The 15,296-nt window shown below is 43.4% G+C and overlaps 1 protein-coding gene across 2 annotated transcripts in view; it reads left to right on the top strand.

The window, feature by feature from the left end:
* Positions 1-15,296, top strand: part of Pdpk1 (3-phosphoinositide dependent protein kinase 1) — a 74,350-nt gene that overhangs the window by 53,124 nt on the left and 5,930 nt on the right. For both annotated transcript variants that reach the window (XM_037200906.1, XM_028853959.2), the window contains exons 8-13: positions 1,334-1,402; positions 1,665-1,761; positions 2,779-2,952; positions 5,297-5,514; positions 14,181-14,238; positions 15,130-15,282. In XM_037200906.1, coding sequence (XP_037056801.1) covers positions 1,334-1,402; positions 1,665-1,761; positions 2,779-2,952; positions 5,297-5,514; positions 14,181-14,238; positions 15,130-15,282 — 769 coding nt within the window. The remainder of the gene's footprint in view (positions 1-1,333; positions 1,403-1,664; positions 1,762-2,778; positions 2,953-5,296; positions 5,515-14,180; positions 14,239-15,129; positions 15,283-15,296) is intronic.

Here is a 15,296-nt window from a genome sequence, read left to right as displayed (position 1 = left end):
AAAGTCAGTCTTTGGCTCTAGAGGTAGTTCTAGGCTGTCTTGGGCTGCATAAGACTTTGTCTCAAAATCTGAATTCAAGCAAATCCCCAAAGTAGTTACCAACTAGTTATATGTAAAATAATGTTTTATTTTGCCACACTGTCAAATCTCTAACTCCAATTGCTAAGTTTTAGAATTATGCTCCATCTCCGTGCCTTGCCTGTCCTGGCCTGAAGGCGCTAGTGACACCAGGGCAGAGACAGCCTGGCTCTCAGATTGGCCTTTGTGGCTGCACTGCTGTCCTGAGTGGTGGCTGTTCATATCCTGTGATGACAAATCTCTGCTGGCATCCCACAAAACCTGCATGCACCTAGTCCTTGGAGACAGCTGGAAACGGGAAGCAAAATCAGGTGTATCACAACATCCCAGTGACCCAAGAGACCACAGGAAAGCCAGACGTGCTAGGAGAGTATTGTGACAGGAGAGGGGCCAACCTCAGGGCTCCTGATAGCTGGGCACCTGGGACACATCTAGGTGCATTGTAGAAGCTACTTAGAGACATCCAGAATGGTGCACGTGTAATGGTGCACAGGAGGGTGGACTGGGAATCTTTTGAGTTTAGGGTTAGCTTGGGCAGCACAGTGAGACCCTGTCTCAAAAAGAAAAAAAAATACAAATAAAATGGATAGTCTGAATGTTTTTAAAAGAGGGGCAGTACTTTCTTGACAGAGTCAAAAAAGGGAAGGACAAAGGACAGAACATGTATTGTGTATATTCTAGGAAGGTCCTTTTAGGCCCCACATGCATCCGGCTTTTGCATCTTTTCTTAGGTGAGCACAAGTCTTGCCCAGAGAGCATTTGAGTTAATCATAGCAATATCACCCTACAGTGACAAAGCTATCTCTCCCAGCTCCACTCCCTAGCACCGGGAGCTTCTCCCTCAGGCCTCCTGAAGTTGCAACTACAAGTTGTTAACATTGGTTAGCATTCTTCAACTCCCACCTTAACTGATAGGTAGCAGCCTGGTGTGGCATGATCTTGGCAGTGAACTATGTTCTCCTTTCAGAATGAGACAAGGACATGTGTAGAAGTTGTTAACCTGCAATAGACATCTTCAGGGGAGCTGAACCTCTTGGTAGTTGTTCCTGCCAAGTATGGTACCATTTGACTCAGGTCACAGGGAGATGCCCAGAAAAGCAAATTCAAACTTCCCACATACCTGGTCTTAAGGGATAGGCAGGCGTACATTGGAGGCTGAAGGTAGGATGGTATAGACAGAGACTGTAAAATGAACCTTATTTATCATTTAAATTATACCAATGCCATTTTTCTTTGTCTTTTCCCTACCTTAAAGTTCAGACCTTTGGGCTCTTGGATGTATAATCTATCAGCTTGTGGCAGGACTCCCACCGTTCAGAGCCGGGTAAGAGGAATTCTGTACATCTTAGGCTTTTGAGCCTATCATAGAATACCCCACTGCCAGCAGCTTCTGGGAGATCTGGACAAAGGTTGTGCCCAGTAGGGAGGAACTTCCACCATAACTTAGGAATAGGCGGTGCTTGAGGTCTTTAGTAAGAGCTGGCCTGGGAGGTGAGAGTGACATTGGGTTGTTCTGTAAAAGTACACCTAGTACTAGAGATTTGAAAAACCCTTGCTCAAATAACAGCATTTTTTTAAATTCACAGAAATGAATATCTTATATTTCAGAAGATTATTAAGTTGGAATATGATTTCCCAGAGAAATTCTTTCCTAAGGCAAGAGATCTTGTGGAAAAACTCTTGGTAAGTATTTTGAATTTTCTGTGGTGAGGGATCAACATAGCTACCTCTGACTTCTGTCGCACTCATGGGCATTCTTTTGAAAGATATGTTTAAGGTAGACAGTGATTACAGATAGTTAAATTTTTTTTTCTTTTTTCTGTTTTTTGGTTTTTTGAAACAAGATTTCTCTGTGTAACAGCCTTGGCTGTCCTAGAACTTGCTCTGTAGACTAGGCTGACCTCAAACTCACAGAGATCCACCTGCCTCTACCTCCCACATGCTGGGATTAAAGGTGTGGGCCACTACACCCACCTGGCAACATTTTTGTTTTCAATAGTAAGCATATCTCTCTCTCTCTCTCTCTCTCTCTCTCTCTCTCTCTCTCTCTCTCTCTCTCTCTCTCTCTCTCTCATTTTTTGAGACAGGGTTTCTCTGTGTTGTTTTGGTGCCTGTCCTGGATCTCACTCTGCAGACCAGGCTGGCCTCGAACTCAGAGATCTGCCTGGCTCTGCCTTCCGAGTGCTGGGATCAAAGGTGTGCGCCACCACAGTCCAGCGTCTCTCTCTTTCTTAAACAATATTTTTAGTCTTTGAGAATTTCAGGCATTGTGTTTTCAACATATACACTCCCCAGCTCCCTTTCCAGCTTCAGAATTTCTTCTTCGAGTCTAGTTTGTACTGCCCAGCTAGTCTTGGGAGTGGGACCTGCCCTGGTGTTTGGTCAACCTACCAGGGCTCACATCATTTTATAACATTTTTAGCTGCAGGCTTTAAAAAGATGTTTGCTGCTGCCCTCTGTATTTTGAGGCTGAGATTTGTTTTACCTGTGGGAAGAAAAGGGCAGAGCCTTGGGTTGAGGTAAGTAAGAGTCCTAGTCAATCTTGGCTTTTTCTACGATGGCATGGGCAGACCTCGGTATGGACCATAGTGTCCCTACTCTTTCTAGAAGGTCTCAGGACTTGAAAACACTTGCATAAAATAAATCAACAAATAATTATGTTTCAACCCTGACAGTGACATGTCTTGGCTATCATTTAAGGTTTTAGATGCCACAAAGCGTTTAGGCTGTGAAGAGATGGAAGGGTACGAGCCTCTCAAAGCTCATCCATTCTTTGAGTCCATCACATGGGAGAATCTGCACCAGCAGACGCCTCCGAAGCTCACAGCTTACTTGCCGGCCATGTCAGAGGATGATGAAGACTGCTATGGCAACGTAAGCTGGCATCTATGGGGAGTAGTTGAGGCAGAGATGCTCTGCTTGCCACGCTGTATGAACACGATTCCTTGGGACCATAATTTGTGCGATTACTAGTTAAAATGTGTGAGTGAGCCAGGCTGCAGTGGTGGCGCACACCTTTAACCCCAGCACTCGGGAGGCAGAGGCAGGTGGATCTCTGTGAGTTCAAGGCCAGCCTGGTCTACAGAGTGAGATCCAGGACAGCTAGGGCTGTTACACAAAGAAATCTTCTGTCAAAAAACAAAACAATAACAACAAAAGAGAAAGTTGGGGCTAGAGATCACTCGGTGGTTAAGAGAACTTTTCATCCTTCCATGGGTTGTGAGTTTGACTCTCAGCACCCATGTATTGGCTCACAAGTATCTGTAATTCCAGTTACAGACACCTTTTCTGGCCTCTGGGAGTACTAGGTTCACAGAAAGTGCGCGCGCGCGCGCGCACACACACACACACACACACACACACAAGCAAAAGTCTCAAGTACATAAAATAATAAATACAAAGATTGAAAGTTCATGGTCAGTCTGGCTACTAAAGTTAGGCACTGTCTCAGAACAAAACAAGCAAAAAACCCAAACAAAGAAGGTCTTCTAAAGATAAATTAAAACTATTGCTGTTTTGCCTCTTAGAGCAAGTGCTGTTTGGCATATCCCCATTTTCTCCTAAAATGCTCTTTATGCCCAGACTTGTAGGCAGTGAAACTCAAGTATATCTATGCTAGTGTTGGCCAGTTTCTGCACATGCCCATTGCAGAGAACTCAGGCCCTGAGCCAGGAGTTCTGCCCTTGCCCCACTTGCCTCCTAAATGCTCATGAATGGGTGCTGGTGGAAGCCTTGGTGTCCTCTTTACTAGAACTGTCATTCCTGCAGAAGTTAACCAGGACTTCAGCCTATGGGCTCTGTCTCTTCCCTTCTTTATGTATATTTGTACATGGATATACTCCTAAGCATCTCTGAAGGCCTGCTCTGCACTGTTGAGGACAGGGCTTTTTTATGGGAAGCTTTGACTTCTACCTATATAATCTGGATCTGAGTGGCAGCAACTTGGTTTTGTGGGTAGCTGCTTAGGTCTTCCAGTGTGTTGTAAGGGCTTTGTAAACATCTAGGCAGAGAGCTTCCTGTGTCAAAGTTCACTTTTAGACAGACTGAGTTGGGCCTGGGGAATGCTGGGGCAGAGGAAGTCAGCTCTGTAGGTATTCCTTTTTCATGGGTGGAGCAGCTCCGTGATATGGAAAGGCGAATTTGTGCTGCTTTTAAATTCAGTGTTGGCCAGAGGAATGTGACTCTGAGTTGAAGCCACTTTACTGGTTCTAAAATTTTTTGTGGGGATACCCTCCCCAGTAGAAGTATAGTAGTAATTTCTATAAACTGATGCAAGGACATCATTCCTCTCATTGGGGAACCTATAGGAACAAGTGGAGACAGTGTTAGGGTATGAATCTGGAGTCAGCAAGATGGAGCTGTGACTGCTGAGGGGCTGTGCAAGCATAAATTCTGCAGAGTGCCACTGGGCAACAGCAAGGAGGTGGGCTTAGGACGTGTAGAATCTGCAGGAGGTAGGAGCTGACCTCTGTGGAGTAGTAGCCAGGACTCTCTGGAGGACTCAGGGTATGGAAGGCAGGACTCAGGAGTGTGAGGCCTGCGCCAGCATAGTTGTCTGCCCAAGGTGGCCGTACCTACCTTCACCTGTGTTCAAAGATCTTTGGCCTTGTCATTGTCTGGGAATATGCTAGAATGTGAGCTGCCCATGTGGCACGTTGTGAATAGTTCTGCTTTCTGTGTCAACATTGGCTTGTATATTTTTTCCCCTAGAATCATTGCTAAGATTAAAGAATATTTAAAAAACAAAAAACAAATGTAAGCTAAGTCAGACTATGCAGTGACTGAAACCTAAGATCCCAGGACTAAAGGAGAAGTGTACCCAAGCACTGAGTTTCATGCTCGAAGGTAGCTGCTCTAGAGGTTCCTGCCTTAGGGTGCTGTGCTGGGCGAGGGTCCCAGGCTCTTTCTCCCTGGAGAGGAAGGATGGGGTGTAGCCCTTCTCTGACCTCTGTTTCTATCAGAAGAGGAACCTGTAGCAGGAAGGTCCAGCCTTGTCTTGGTTTAGTGGCCAAACGGCCATTGGAAGAGGATCTGTCTATATATTCCAAAAAGGGACAGGCAGTCCATCTGCCTTTGAAGTGTGTGTGTGTGTAAGCTTACCAGATTGTGAGCGGCTGTGGGGCCAGGCGATGTGTGTGTGTGTGTGTGGGTGTGGGTGTCTTTGACCTTACAGACAAATTAAAGTACATCTCTCCTTTCCTTTCCTTTTTCCTTGCAGTACGACAATCTCCTGAGTCAGTTTGGCTGCATGCAGGTGTCATCCTCCTCCTCTTCCCACTCCCTGTCTGCGGTGGATACCAGCCTGCCCCAGAGGTCAGGCAGCAACATAGAGCAGTACATCCATGATTTGGACACTAACTCTTTTGAACTAGACTTACAGTTTTCAGAAGATGAAAAAAGGTTGTTATTGGAGAAGCAAGCCAGTGGAAACCCTTGGTAAGAACTGTAGGCATCAGCACCCCATGTAGAAATACAGGGTGCATGGGAACAGACATGGGCTGGTTGCTTGTCCTTGACGCATGTTCTCAGAAGTTATTGGGAGACCTCAGAGATGGGGCTTGAATTACATTGTATTCTTTATAAATTGATTTTAAGACTCATATATATGAAAGCTATTCTCTGTATTTTGCCAACATTTTCTTCAGCTTACCTCTCAGTCTATTTGTGGATACTGTTTTATAGTTGTAAATTTTTATGATGTCCATCTAACCTGTTCCTGTTATAATCTTGTTTTCTATCCAAGTCTACTGAAAGGGTTTCAGTGTGAAAGTGGCACTCCCACTCCCTTTATATTGTTGTTGTTTTTGAGACAAGGTCTTACCTTGGTCTAGAACTTGCCATGTAGACTATGATGGCCTCAAACTGATACAGATCTACTTGCCTCTCTCTCCCAAGTGCACGGGTTAAAGATGTGTGCCACAACGCCTGACTGCCTTTATTTTCTTGTACTGTTTTATGCTCTATACACGTGTATAATATGTTTTGAGCATATCTACTTCCATGACACTTAGGCCTTTTTTGTGGCAGAGGGGTCTCTCAGGAATATGTATTTGGGTGCAATGGGAGGAGGAAAATTGAGGTCTTGTTAAGGCAGGAGGGAGAATGCACAAGACTCAGGAGACTTTATGAAAAGGGAGGAGAACCCTTAATAGCTTTTCCAGTGACATGCAGATGGCTAAGACTAGAACGGCTTACTGCCAATACTTCCTTTCTCTAGAAAAATTAAATATAGATGCTGCTCCTAGAAAATAACCTACAATTCTGGAGAGTTTAAATTTGTCCCTTAACTCACTCTTTCCTAAGGTAGTATTACTATCAGGGATAGAAAGAATTTTTGTTTCTGCTTTATTTTAATTTTATTTCTTTTTTTATTATAAATTATGTGTATGTGTGGGTCTGTGCACATGAGTGCAGGTACCTGAGGAGCCAGAGGTGTTGGGTCCCCTAGAGCATGAATGACTGATGGTTGTGATGTGCCACCTATTGTGGGTGCTGGGAACTAAACTTGGGTCCTTTGGAAAGCTGAGCCATCTTGGAAAGCTGAGCAATGGCTCCAGCTCCTTATTTGTTTTTTTAATTAGCATGGTTTCATTATGGTATTACTGTATGTACTTTGTTTTTGCTGATTCTCCCTCTCATTCCCTTGCCACCCCCAGGTCTGTACTCCTGTACCCATCCTACCTCTAATATTTCAGATCACATGTACTCTTTCTTTTCTTTCTTTCTTTCTTTCTTTCTTTCTTTCTTTCTTTCTTTCTTTCTTTCTTTCTTTCTTTCTTTCTCTCTCTCTCTCTCTCTCTCTCTCTCTCTCTCTCTCCTTCCTCCCTCCCTCCCTCCCTCCTTCCTTCCTTTCCTTCCCCCCCCCTCCCTCCCTCTCCCTCCCTCTCTTTCTTCTCTCCCTTCCTTCCTTTCTTTGGTTTTGTTTTTCAACACAGGGTTTCTCTGTGTAGCTCTGGCTGTCCTGGAACTCACTCTTGTAGCTGAAGTTTTCTCCAGTCCCACTCCAGCCCCAGCAGTTCTGCAGCCCACTTATAAAATAATCACTCAGAAGCTCATATTAATTAAAATTGCTCGGCCATTAGCTCAGGCTAACTATTGACTAGCTCTTACATCTTAAATTAACCCATTTCTATTAATCTATAAGTTGCCACTTGGCTTGTGGCTTACTGGTACTTTTACATCTCACTTCCTCTGTGTGTGGCTGGTGACTCCTGACTCGGCCTTCCTGTTCCCAGAATTCTGTTCTCTGCTTGTCCCGCCTATACTGCCTGCCTGGCTACTGGCCAATCAGCACTTTATTTATTAACCAATCAGAGCAACACATTTACAGCATACAGAACATCCCACAGCACACTTTGTAGACCAAGTTGGCCTCGAACTCACATAGATCCTTCTGCCTGAGTGCTGGAATTAAAGGCATTTGCCACCATACCTGGCTTGTTTCCTTGATGGTGGCTGTTAGGACTGGGATGATATAGGATCTCAAAATAGTGTTAATTTACATTTCCCTAGTGGCTAAGGATGTTGAACACTTTTTAAAATGTGTGTTAGCCATTTGTGTTTCTCCTTTTGAGAACTGTCTGTTTAGTTTCTTAACTCATTTATTGATTGGCAGTTTGGGTTTTTTAAGTGTTTATAGTTCTTAATATATTCTAGATGTTAATCTCCTATGTGAAGTGTAGCTAGTCAATATTTTCTCCCATTCTGTAATCTAAGGAAGATTTTTAATGAAAATCATTTGAGCAGTCCTAGCTACAGTGTGTATGCTTCCTAGGCTTGTGAATGCTGAGTCCCCAGCTGTCCTGCTTTCTAGAGTCTCGTGCAGGAGCTCTTCCTCTCAGGACCTGGTCAGAAGCACTATTTTCAGGGAGGTGTGTGGAAAGTGATGCCTCTGTAGAGAGCTTCATGGATTTCCTATCTTTCCTGTGACAAAATTAGTATGTTAAGGCTAAGATAATATTTACCTTTTCTCACTGTTATTTGCTGCTAGTATGCAGTGGTGTTTTTCAGTGGCTACATACTGGAGGATGGACATTGTCTTAACAGTACATAGAATGAATGTATGTATGTTATTTTCTGTAGTAAGTTTATGGCTTAAAGATTTTAGATTAAGCCGGGCGGTGGTGGCGCACGCCTTTAATCCCAGCACTTGGGAGGCAGAGGCAGGCAGATCTCTGTGAGTTCGAGGCCAGCCTGGTCTACAGAGTGAGATCCAGGAAAGGCACAAAGCTACATAGAGAAACCCTGTCTCGAAAAACCAAAAAAAAAAAAAAAAAAAAAGATTTTAGATTATTCTAATATTTATACTATACTCTCATGAGCAATCTTCAGTTATACCTGCTATAATTACTTTGTAATTTTAATTGTCTACTAAGTCATTACTTTAAAATCATGATCATGTACCTATATAGAAATACAAGTAAACTTTGTTGACCTGTTTTGTGATAGTATTAAAAAATATTAAAAATACTATATAGTTCTGTAAAGTTTATCTAAAACAGTTACTTTTGATATTAATACTTTTGTAAAGTAAAAGAACATTTATAATACAAAAAAAGATTATTGACTTAAAGGTTTTTTTTTTTTCAGCCCCAGCAGCACCATATAAGTCTAAAAAGGTGTAAGGGGCTGTGGAGATGGCTGAGTCAGTAAAGTCCTTGCTATGTAAGCTTGAGGACCTGAATTCAGTACCCAGCAACCACATAAAGAATTAGGTGTGGAAATGCACACCTGCATTCTCATTGCTGGGGAGGAAAATAGTATGATCTGTGATCAACGGCTGGCTGACCAGCTAGTCTAGCCAAATTGGTGAACTCCAGGTTTGGTGGAGAGGGCCTGGAGAAATGGCTCAGGGGCCAAGAATGCTTGTTGTTCTTGCAGAGAAACCAGGTTCAATTCTCAACACCATGTGATGGCTCACAATCATCCATAACTTTCGTTTTAGGAGATCCAGTACCCTTTTCTTACCTTCTCAGATACCAGGCATACATGTAGTGCACATATATACATGTAGGCTCATATACATAAAATAAATATATAAGTTGAGTGGCAGTGGCGCACACCTTTAATCCCAGCACTTGAGAGGCAGAGCCAGGCGGCTCTCTGTAAGTTCGAGGCCAGCCTGGTCTACAGAATGAGATCTAGAACAGGCACCAAAAACTACACAGAGAAACCCTGTCTCAAAAAACAACAAACAAACACACAAACAAACAAATAAATAAATAGAAGGAAAAATAAGTGGTATCTTTAGTTTATAAGAGAAAGCATTTAATTAGAGGCTTAGTCTATTATCATCATGGTGGGAGGGAGCATGGCTGCATGAAGAAAAGGATTAGAGTAATAACTGGGAACTTTATATCCTGAACTGCAGGCAGAGAGAGAGATAGAGACAGACAGACAGACAGACAGACCGACTGGGTCTGTCATGGACTTTTGAAACCTCAGCCCACCTCTAGTGCCATACTTCTTTCAACAAGGCATGTGCCACCACTGTCCGGCTTAAATAATTTTTTAAAGATTTATTTCATCTATTTATTTATTTATTTATAGATTGATTTATTATGTATACAGTATTCTGCCTGCATGTATCCCTGAAGGCCAGAAGAGGGCGCCAGATCTCATTATAAGTGGTTGTGAGCTACCATGTGGTTGCTGGGAATTGAACTCAGGACCTCTGGAAGAGCAGTCGGTGCTCTTAACCACTGAGCCAAAGATTTATTTTATATATATGGTTCTCTATCTGCATGTATGCCTATATGCCAGAAGAGGGCATCAGATCCCTTGCAGATGGTTGTGAACCTCCATTGTAGTTGCTGGGAACTGAATTCAGGACCTCTGGAAGAGCTGCCAGAGCTCTTCACCACTAAGTCATCTCTCCACCTCGCAGGTTTTTTTTTTTTTTTTAATTTTTTTTTTTTTTTTTTTTCCCGAGACAGGGTTTCTCTGCATAGCTTTGTGCCTTTCCTGGAGCTCACTTGGTAGCCCAGGCTGGCCTCGAACTCACAGAGATCTGCCTGGCTCTGCCTCCTGAGTGCTGGGATTAAAGGCGTGCGCCACCACCGCCTGGCGGTTTATTATTTTTAATTAAATAAATATTTGAAGCTGGGAATGGTGATATTTGTCTGTAATCCTAGCACATAGAAAGCAGAGGCAAGAGGGTTGAGGCCAGCCAACACTATCAACGTTCCAGGCAAAACAAAACAATAAAACAAAGATGATAAATACTTGAAAGCTTGTGTGAAATTTCCTTAACTGCATATTGGAAGTTAAAGTCCAGAGAGAGTAATGCTAATGGGGGCTTCTTTGAATGTTGGAGTGGAGTATAAAGTTCATGTGGCCTGGGCTGGAGGGATGGCTCAGTGGCTAGGAGCACTTGCAGAGGACACAGGCTCAGTTTTCAGTAAGTGGTGGTTCACAACCATACATAACTAATTCCCAGAGATTCCATGTCTCTTCTGACCTTCATTGGCACCAGGCACACAGGTTGTGCACAAACATACATGCAGACAAAACAATCATGCATAAAATGAATAAGTGTGGGACTGGAGAGATGGCTCAGAGATTAAGAACACTGACTGCTCTTCCAGAGGTCCCGAGTTCAAGTCCCAGCAACCACATGGTGGCTCACAACCATCTGTAATGCGATCTAGTGCCCTCTTCTGGCCTGCAGGCGTATATGCAGACAAAACACTGTATACATAATAAATAAATTAATCTTAAAAAATGAATATAAGTCTAATAAAAAGTAAAATAAGATAAAAATGAGACCTGAGGGCTAGATTGCTGACATTGGAAACAGGTTAGTGCCAGCTATCCAGCACCACAGGTGTTCTTACCCAAGTACAGCCAGCTCTGTAGAGACATCTCAGGTGTCAGGGGTACTCCAATCTACAACTGCACTGTGCTCTCCAAGAAACAGTGAAGCTATTCTGGGGCCGTAGGCTCGGGTCCTTGGAGATAGGCTTGGAGTCTGTATCTGTATGGGTAGCAGAGGGGAGGACCAGGCTTTGGAGTTTTGCATGACTATTATTGTGAGTTGACCATGGGTGAAACATGAACTCCTCAGCCTCGGTGTCTTCATCTCTTTGGCATCAATGACAGAATTTGCTTGTTTTGCGAGGGCCACATTGCTATGTGTGAATGGGAGGCTGCCCATGAACTGCGTTGTTATCTGTGGCTCTATTTCAGGTATAGTTGTAGCTATGAATCTTTCCGGGAGAAAGGTGCTTAAAGTGTGCCCGGGGCTGCTCCAGGAGTGGGGATTGACTTTGCAGTAAAAAATCAATAGGGCTGGAGAGATGGCTCAGCCGAGAAGAGGACCAGGGTTTGATTCCCAACACCCATATGACAGCTCAAAACTATCTGTAACTCCAGTTCCAGCGGATCCATCATCCCTCTAGCCTCTGCAGATGCAGGCAAAACACTCACACTTTTTTTTTTTTTTTTTGGAGACAGGGCTTCTCTGTGTAACAGGGTTTCTTGACTGTCATGGAACTTGGTTTGTTGACCAGGCTGGCCTTGAACCTCACAGAGATCCATCTGCCTCTGCCTTCCAGGTGCCAAGATTAAAGGTATGTGCCACCACTGGCCTATAAATTTTTTTTTAAAAGTCCAGATGAGTCTTTGAAGTAATCTTTTCAAAGTAGATAAACAGAGCTGGGGATGTGGCTCAATGATAGAATGTTTTCCTTAGGTTCAACCCCTAATACCACCAGAGAGAAGAAAGGAAGAAAAAAAGAAAGAGAAAGAAAGCAGGCAGATAATAGCAGTAACCTGTTGCAAGTGGCTTGTTAAGTAGTGGATTGTGGTGCTGCTGCTAATGGAGCTTCATTGGCTTCTGTTTCCTGTGCCTCTGAATCCTGGGCTGTAGGCAAGTCTCTGTCTCTGTCTCTCTGTCTCTGTCTCTGTCTCTGTCTCTCTCTCTCTCTCTCTCTCTCACACACACACACACACACACACACACACACACACACAACGAAGACTTACAGGACGCTGGGGTGTGAGTACATTCTCTGTGTGCAGAGTGAACCAAGGATAGGCTGGTGCTTGTCTGGAAGCGTGTTTGCTTCCTTGGCTGTTGACTCTGCTTCCTGTGTTGTTTGCTCCCCTCCAATTAAATTAGTAAGTCTTTCCTTTCTTTACCTAAGTCTTTGCTTATGTTAAAATATTACAGAGTCTGCTTGTTTGTTTGTGGCAGGCCGTACAGGATTACCTGCACATCTTTGTGCTTTGTACCTTCTGTGTGGCAGTAGGTCTTCCTCACTAAAGTTCTTTTCAGAACCAGCCTTTCCCCCGTGTTTCAAGTTGGCTGTTTGGTTAGTAAATACCTTTCAAAGAATGCATATTTCACTCTTTCTCATGGGTCACTGTCCTGTCCTTGTTCAGAGTCTCAGTTGTTCTTAAAGTCCTACACAGGACTATATTGTGTGTGATTTGAGACCAAGAGTTGGTTATGTAGCATGCCTTAGAAAGGCATTCTGGTTGGTTTTCTGTGGGTCAGGTAGTGGGGCCTAGAAGGTTGTTCTCATAAGTGCTCTGGCTCCTCAGGAAGGTATCAAGAGTATCTACATGCTTGACTTAGACAATTTTCAGACAGAAAATGTGTGTGTGTGTGTGTTTTTCTTTTCTTTTTTTTTAAATAGTAGAAATGCCATCAGACAGGACATACTGGGCTGAGCTCTAGCTCAGTGGGTAGAGTGCTTGCCTGGACACACAAAGCAATGGGTTCTATTAGAGTATCTTAGAAAAAGTGCCATGTGCAGGTATTTTAAAGGTAGCTTTAGCCCACTAGAGTGACCTTAGATGTTAAATTGTCTTTGACTCTGAGGAGACAAAGTGAAGTACACATGCTGCTCATGTAGTAGTCAAACCAAATTCTTCAAAAGAATTTTTAACATTATTTATTTATTGTTTGTGCACATGTAAGTCAGAAGACAACTTGGAGGAGTTAGTTCTCTCCTTCCACATGTTCATGCTCTAGTCCATGTGTAAAAGTCATAGGATAACTTACGGGAGTAAGGTTTTTCCTTCCACTGTGTGGTTCCCAGGGATTGACCTTGGCCATCAGGTGCCTTTACCTGCAGAGCCTCAGACCAAATTCTTTTTTTTTTTTAATTAATAAAATTTATTTATTCTGTGTTTTTCACATCATGTATCTTGATCCCATTCAATCTCTGTCCCTTGGCATCCACCCTCTACCCCTGTAACCCCCCCCATAAAACAAAATTCAAGAGAAAAAAAAATGAAAAATTTTTTTTATAAAATGAAAAAAAGGGGAAGGAATTAAAAATCTTGTCCTGGAAGTTGCAGTGCAACCTAACAAGTCATGCCGTATACTCTTTGGTCTATACATCTCTACTTGCAAATGTTCATTGCAAAGAGTCATTGGTCTGGGTTGAGGCCTCTGGTCAGACCAAATTCTTGACATATTTGAATAAATATCTTTTATCAATATGGTAGAAATATTGGAAAAAACATGCTCCCACCCTCATCACCATCTTGGGAATTGAAACCCCAGGGCCTTAGCACCTGGTACATATTAAATACCCTCTATACCACTAAGCAATACACCTCAACCCAGAAAAGATATTCTGAAGCCATCTTTTAAGGATTTGTGCTTCTATAGAGCTTTGGATTCTAGGCACTTTTAGGTGTCCTGGCTTGGGAGATAATTTACAGATTCCAATATTGATTCACAGTGGCATCCAATCCTGTGAGATGCTCTTGCCTCTGTCTCCCGAGTGCTGTGAGTTGTGTGCCACACACCCAGCTCCACTGCAGGTTTTTAACATGATGGTACTTCTGGTGATGTTGATGCTGTGTGTTACCTTGTGTCTGTGGCCTTGTCTCCCAGCCCTCCTCTGCTTTGCAGCTATCTCCAACTGGAAGATGACCCCAGGAATGTAGGTTTGGCCTCTCTGTGCAGATAAAATCTGTACACATTGATCATTGCATCTGGGCTATCTCCAGGACCTGAAGAGGGTCTGCATCTGTGGGGTCGGGACAGACTTGACTAATGTAAAGTCTACAGAGGCCCTGAGGAGTTTGCCCAAAGGAGAGAGTTTGGAGAACTGCTGTCTCATTCTTCTTTCTTTCTCTTTTAGGCACCAGTTTGTAGAAAATAATCTAATATTAAAAATGGGCCCAGTGGATAAGCGAAAGGTGAGTCGAGTTCCTGATGCTCTTTATCCTATGTCTTCTTACTGCTTCTAGCTCAGATCATTCTTCATCCCTGGGTCCTGCAATGAGTTGTCGGATATGGCATTTTGACATGATCTTTGGTTATGATTATAAAATCTCTAGATTTTATAACCAGGAACACTCAGACTCTCAGGGAAGCAGTGGGGGTGTGGGAAGCCAGCTCTGTCTACAGGGCATGCTTTCTCATGGTTGCACAAGGCCCTTCTCACTATGCTAAGGTTTCTGTCACATTGAGAAGGATATATCATTTCTGAGAGTCTTTCATTAGAAGATTTGAAAATGCACGAGTTATTGTTTATTGCATTTGTTTATTTTTGTTTGCTTGTTTGTTTCCCAGACAGGGTTTCTCTGTGTAGCCCTGGCTGTCCTGGATCTGGCTCTATAGACCAGGCTGGCCTGGAACTCAACAGAGATCCACATGCCTCTGCCTCCTGAGTACTGAGATTAAAGGTGTGGGCCACCACTGTCCTGCTGTTTATTACATTTTATGGGCAGCAGATAATGCAGAATATATCAGAGTCTGCTATCAGGGGCTTCCTAACATCCTTCTTGGCTGTATGTACTCTGGAAGTGAGAATCTCCATGAAGGTGGACTGAGGCCTGGCCTGCCAAGGGCAGACTCTGTGCCTTAGAGAAGCTGAGGGGCCAGGGGACTACAAGCTAGCCATTGATGGGCACATTGTGAGCTAAACAGCAGAGACCAGTGCTTATGTTTTCTTGATGTAAGATGCTGGGCCTAGGTTGAGGAAGAGGTGTCTGGATAGCTGGCAGTCACTATGCCATGAACTACTTACAAGTTAGTCCCATCTGTGCCTTGATCATACAGTTTGTTTATTTATTTATTTGTACCAGGGTTTATTTGCAAGACGACGACAGTTATTACTCACAGAAGGGCCACATTTATATTACGTTGATCCTGTCAACAAAGTCTTGAAAGGTGAAATTCCATGGTCACAAGAACTCCGACCAGAGGCCAAGAATTTTAAAACTTTCTTTGTCCACACGGTGAGTCTGTCCCT

Source organism: Peromyscus leucopus, chromosome 8b (genome assembly GCF_004664715.2).
Source record: "Peromyscus leucopus breed LL Stock chromosome 8b, UCI_PerLeu_2.1, whole genome shotgun sequence".
In the NCBI taxonomy this organism is placed as follows: Eukaryota; Metazoa; Chordata; class Mammalia; order Rodentia; family Cricetidae; genus Peromyscus; species Peromyscus leucopus.
This window is presented reverse-complemented; position numbering and strand designations above follow the sequence as displayed.